This window comes from Myotis myotis, unplaced genomic scaffold (genome assembly GCF_014108235.1).
Source record: "Myotis myotis isolate mMyoMyo1 unplaced genomic scaffold, mMyoMyo1.p scaffold_m19_p_12, whole genome shotgun sequence".
Classification (NCBI taxonomy): Eukaryota; Metazoa; Chordata; class Mammalia; order Chiroptera; family Vespertilionidae; genus Myotis; species Myotis myotis.
The window spans coordinates 41,376,106-41,382,105 of NW_023416316.1; the positions used below are offsets into that span (position 1 = coordinate 41,376,106).

Below are 6,000 nucleotides of genomic sequence, written 5' to 3' on the forward strand. Positions count from 1 at the left end.
AGAAGTATTTTACCCACTTACCCAAAGCTTATTGCATTGCAAAATATGAAATTGCAGTACTTGCAGAATCAAACTCCATCAGCCAGATGATGAAAAAGTAAATTATAAGTCTGCAAGACACACAAACTTATTATTTTAAGTAATTTGTTTCTCAGGCTATGTTTATACCACAAAACAAAGTGAAACAGGGAAAAGTTGTAGTTTCCTTCTGAAATAGCTGTGTTAGCTGGGTGACTAGCATGAGGTTTGCCAGATGCAGAAATGCTCAATGTACAAGTCTTTTGAGAATATACCTGGCCATAGTGGCTGAGGGTGCCTGGACCCTGGGTTGTGCCGAGCTGGTTATGGGGCAGCAAGAAAGAGCAAAGGAAAAAAATGTCTCCAAGACCTTAGACTGAGTGAAGCGAAGCTAAAGGATAAAAGAACAGAGTAGTTCGGCCAGCGTGGCTCAGTGGTTAGGTGTCGACCTATGAACCAGGAGGTCACGGTTCGATTTCCAGTCAAGGGCCAGGGCTTATGCCAGGATTGTGGGCTTGATCCCCAGTGTGGGGCATGCAGGAGGCAGCCAATCAGTGATTCTCTCTCGTCATTGATGTTTCTGTCTCTCTCTCCCTCTTCCTTCCTCTCTGAAATCAATAAAAATCTATTTTTAAAAAAAGAACAGAGACAATGGAGTGAGTTGGGGGGGGAGGAGTACAGGGGAGGTGGGGGGGATGTATGGATTCAAAAAGAGACAGAAATGTGCCCAAGGCAAAGGAATCACACGCTCCCCTCCCGCCACCGTGACCAGTAGGAGAGAAGGGTTTTGTTTTTTGTTTTTTAAACCCACAGGTCTCTCAGAGAGGGGAACCACTGCCTCTTATACCTCCTTCTGGCATTGAAATATATATCCCTCCCTAAAAAAGGTGTTACTGTTATTAACACACCACCCCTACTAGCGCAACAGCTGGGGACCCAGCTCTGATTCCCACCGTTCTTTGCACAGCATATTCTGTACACGCAGGCAGTCAAGTGATTTGCTGTGCATATTGGCAGTGTTGGGAAAGTATCTTTTTTTTTAATATATATTTTATTGATTTTTTACAGAGAGGAAGGGAGAGGGATAGAGAGTTAGAAACATCGATGAGAGAGAAACATCTATCAGCTGCCTCCTGTACACCCCCTACTGGGGATGTGCCCGCAACCAAGGTACATGCCCTTGACTGGAATCGAACTTGGGACCCTTCAGTCCGCAGGCCAACCCTCTATCCATTGAGCCAAACCGGTTAGCAGTGGTTGGCAAACTGCCACTCACGAGCCACATGCAGCTCTTTGGCCCCTTGAGTGTGGCCACAAAGTTTCAATCGCACTGTATGTGTGCGCTGGCACAAGGTATTTTATGGAAGAGCCACACTCAAGGGGCCGCAGTTTGCCGACCACTGGGTTAGGGCATTGGAAAAGTGTCTATCCTCTCTGGAAAATTTGAGAATGGATTGCATTCAGATTCTCCAAAAGATTTGCCTTTGGGCATTTAAAACATTTGAACTCAAACCATGACTTCGCTTTGGTTTGTCTTTTCCAAGTTAATTTAAGCAGGTGAAAACATATGGCACAATTTTATGTTAAATATGTGGCCTCTCTCTTTGTAAATAAATGGCCAGGTCGTTTACTAGACAATTGAAATCAAGTTCATAACACTGATTGGCTCAGTGAACCTGTATCGACCCCTGGGGTATTGGGTTGGCAGCACGGAAATGGGAACAGGAATATGAGACAGATTGTGCCCCTACAGATTTCCAATGGAGAGAGTCAAGACCTCGAAATAACTGTAAATAACGCCTCTGTGATCAGCTACCCAGAGAGACAGAGAGGAGGGAGTAGGCTAGCCTACTTATTGATAGGCGCTCCAGACTTTACCACAAATCACTTATGTAATCTTGGTTAAATTACTTGATGTTTGTTCCTCTCTTATTACCGACAGGATTGGATTCGATTAAATCAACTCCAGGTGCCTCAGTAACAGGACCATATTCATTCCTTTGGAGGTACTCAGTTCTGAAAAGGTTATTGTGAATAACAGCAACAACAAAAAAGATCATTACACAAATGCAAAATGAAATTAATCCCAGTCCAGAAACACCGCAATAAGAATAGCTAGACTCTAAAATTCTTTTGCCAAAAAAATAAAATAATAAAATTCTTTTGCAAAATTCTGGGTCAAGTCATCAAAATTCTCCATATTGGTTTTGTTAGGGACTCTGATAAGCCAACACCCTAATAGTTATTTAGGTCACTAAGCCCTGTCCCAAGCCGCAGTTCAGCCACGGGAGTGGTACGAGGGTGAGCCTCCACACCAATAAGAACTACTCAACTTTGGTTTGGTGTTTACTGATCAGGATTGTGCATCAAATTGCATCAAAGAGGGGGAGGGGGATTAGCCATTAAAAATCACTGGATTCAATAGTCTCTAAAGCCTCTTCCAGCTCAAAAAGATTTGGATTCCATGATTCTCGGTGACAGCATCGTGCATTCTCTCCCCCGTCTCCCCTCCTCACCTGTACCCACTCAATTTCCCTCTGGTAGGACATGGATGGCCAAGGTCCAGGCCCGGCTTTCCCTCTCTGCCCATGCTCTCTAAGCCTCCAGCAGAGGAACCTGGCCCCGAGTGACTCTCCCTCTCTCTGCTTCCCGCAGGGTGGAGAACATGTCCATGAGACTGGAGGAAGTCAACGAGAGAGAGCACTGCATGAAGGCTTCGCTCCAGACTGTGGACATCCGGCTGGCGCAGCTCGAGGACCTCATCGGGCGCATGGCCACGGCCCTGGAGCGTCTGACAGGTCTGGAGCGAGCCGAGTCCAACAAAATCCGTTCTCGGACCTCCTCGGACTGTACGGACGCAGCCTACATTGTCCGCCAGAGCAGCTTCAACAGCCAGGAGGGGAACACCTTCAAGCTCCAAGAGAGTATAGACCCTGCAGGTGAGGAGACCATGTCCCCAACTTCTCCAACCCTAATGCCCCGTATGCGAAGCCATTCTTTCTATTCAGTCAATATGAAAGACAAAGGTGGTATAGAAAAGTTGGAAAGTCTTTTTAAAGAAAGGTCCCTGAGCCTGCACCGGGCTACTAGTTCCCACTCTCTAGCAAAGGAATCCAAAACTCCTGCAGCCCCTGCAAACACCTTGGCCATTGTTCCCGATTCCAGAAGACCGTCATCATGTATAGACATCTATGTCTCGGCCATGGATGAGCTCCACTGTGATATCGACCCTCTGGACAATTCCATGAACATCCTTGGGCTGGGCGAGCCAAGCTTCTTGGCTCAAGTTCCTTCCACAGCTCCTTCAAGTAGTGCCTATGCAACTCTCGCACCCACCGACAGGCCTCCAAGCCGGAGCATCGATTTCGAGGACGTCACCTCCTTGGACACGAGATCTTTCTCTTCAGACTACACCCACCTCCCAGAGTGCCAAAACCCCTGGGACACTGACCCCCCCACGTACCACGCCATCGAGCGCTCCAAAAGCAGCCGCTACCTGCCCAGCACGCCCTTCCTCCTAGAGGAGGCCCCCATCGTGAAGTCGCACAGCTTTATGTTTTCTCCCTCGAGGAGCTATTACGCCAACTTCGGGGTGCCCGTGAAAACGGCGGAATACACGAGCATTACAGACTGTATTGACACCAGGTGTGTCAACGCCCCTCAAGCAATTGCCGACAGAGCCACCTTCCCCGGAGGTCTTGGGGGCAAAGTGGAGGACTCCTCTTGCTGCCACCCCGAGCGAGAAGCAGAGCTGAGCCACCCCAGCTCTGACACTGAGGAGAATGAGGCCAAAGGCCGGAGAGCCGCCCTGGCCATCCCCTCGCAGGAGGGCGACCACGCAGACAGAACCCTGTCCAACAACATCACGGTTCCCAAGATAGAGCGCGCCAACAGCTACTCGGCAGAGGAGCCGAGCGCGCCGTACGCCCACACCAGGAAGAGCTTCTCCATCAGTGACAAACTCGACCGGCAGCGGAACACAGCCAGCCTGCGGAACCCCTTCCAGAGGAGCAAGTCCTCCAAGCCCGAGGGCCGCGGGGACAGCCTGTCCATGCGGAGACTGTCCAGAACGTCCGCTTCCCACAGCTTTGAAAGCAAGCACAACTAACCCTTCCTAAGCAGCGTTGCAGGAGGCTCACGAATGCAGCCCTAGAATTCTCCCCGAACTCCACCTGCTCCCCTTCCTCGAAACCTACCCGCGTTAGTCTTAGCTGAGCAAAACAAGCAATGCCTTAGGAGGTGTTCACTCAGAAGTGACTTCTGGGCCGAGAAAGCATTTGATCTGGCCCAGTGCCAAACACAGGGGATATGTTGTCATGCTCACCCTGGATGGGTAGGGAGGGGAAAGAGAGGGAGAAGGAGGGTTGAGATGAATGTGTCTCACTAGTCACTTCGGAAAGCCTCCAGCTCTGGGAAGGAAGGGGCTTCGTGCATTCTCCGTGCCAGGAGGCGTCTTGCAATTTCTGACCGTTATGAAGAGTTGTAGGATGCAGGGCTAAATTGCGAAATAAAATAAAATAAAGTGGCCAGCATACAAATGAGATATTCTAAACTTCAATTCTGTTTTCTTTTCACATTGGCTCCATTACTGGTGACTGATGAAGAGCATCCTTTTTATTCAGTATAAGCCGGCAGCAAGCAGTTCTACCTAACGTCCCACATCCTTCTCATGCCACCACTTCTGTAATTGATCATTGTAAAGAAAGAACAAGGTAACAGTCATAGTTCACCTGTCTCTTATATATTCACTTCTGGTGCCACAACTGTTTATCTTTTTTGAAGAAAATAAGGGAAAAGAAATGCCTTTTCTGTATTGCGAGCGGAATGAAAAAAGAATTGATGTTAAAAAAACAAATGTCAAGTGGCCTATTATATACAGTGGGCATTCAAGGATAGTCGAGCAAGCTCAGGATGAATGTAACTAAATAATTTTATATTTTTTAATTTATTTTGTATCTCACCTGTCATCAATGAATTCGCTCACTGAATATATAATAGTGAACTAACAAAAAATATAGTGGGCAGCACGCGCCTAACATTGCCGTGTGGGATATTGCTGTATTCTCCCCATCCATGTCGTGTGTTCTGCTGCGGTGTGACCTTCATCATGTGCATGACTCCACCATGTCTTCTGAACACCTCCAAGATGTCACTGCCAATTTTTCACACCACTCATCACATGACCATTTTATATATGACTATCTGGTGGATATTTTCATACCTAGAGTTTTGCCATTCAATCTGAGCTCAGCATAAATTTAATCGGAGTTTTTCAAGGGCTGGTATCTTTTTTATGGAAATGTTCCAAAGTACTTTTTAAGGAAGTCTCAAAACCATAAATAACCTTAGAATTGACTGGGAGTTTGGTATCAACCCAGAGCCATCAGATGCAGACATGCCATGAATATTTTTTCTTATATACAGAGCTATAAAAAAGATACAGTAGACTAAAATAGAAAGCAGATAAACCATGTAAAGCGTTCTAGAGCATATGCTGCTTATACACACATATATGCATTTACGCGGAGACATGTTATATATAGTATAGAAACAAGCATATAGAGCTTTCTTAAGAGGCTTGGACTTTTCTATCACCTTGAGGTATAACCAGAATTTTTAATAGCCAAGGAATTTCATTGAAAGAATTCATTATATTTCAACAGATGTTGACATTATACTTTTTAAAATCCCTATAACCTTAACTTTTTCTTGTACCCAACTAGAGTTGTCAAAATGACTTGCTACCTGCCCTTAACCCACCCACCCACCCACCCCTTTTTTTTTTTTTTTTGTCCAAATGCAGTCACCATCATAACATCTCAATCAGTCTGGTTTCTCCTGCACAAAGTGACTACATCAAGTACAATCTGAACAGACCTAACTTTCAGATAGTATTATGAGTTCTAGGGTACAGGTATTCACGCTTCCAGATCAGAATCTGGATTTGAAGTGGGATAAAGAAATTTTGACCCTCAAATCTTT

At 46.2% G+C, this 6,000-nt stretch overlaps 1 protein-coding gene across 3 annotated transcripts in view; it reads left to right on the forward strand.

Annotated features, from left to right (window-relative positions):
• TRPM3 (transient receptor potential cation channel subfamily M member 3) overlaps nucleotides 1–5,768 on the forward strand; it is a 237,081-nt gene extending 231,313 nt beyond the window's left edge. For 2 of the 3 annotated variants that reach the window (XM_036330860.1, XM_036330861.1), the window contains one exon: nucleotides 2,674–5,768. In XM_036330860.1, coding sequence (XP_036186753.1) covers nucleotides 2,674–4,126 — 1,453 coding nt within the window. In that variant the 3' untranslated portion in view covers nucleotides 4,127–5,768. The remainder of the gene's footprint in view (nucleotides 1–2,673) is intronic. The other variant, XM_036330862.1, reaches the window with a different exon arrangement.
• The last annotated feature ends 232 nt before the right edge of the window (nucleotides 5,769–6,000 follow it).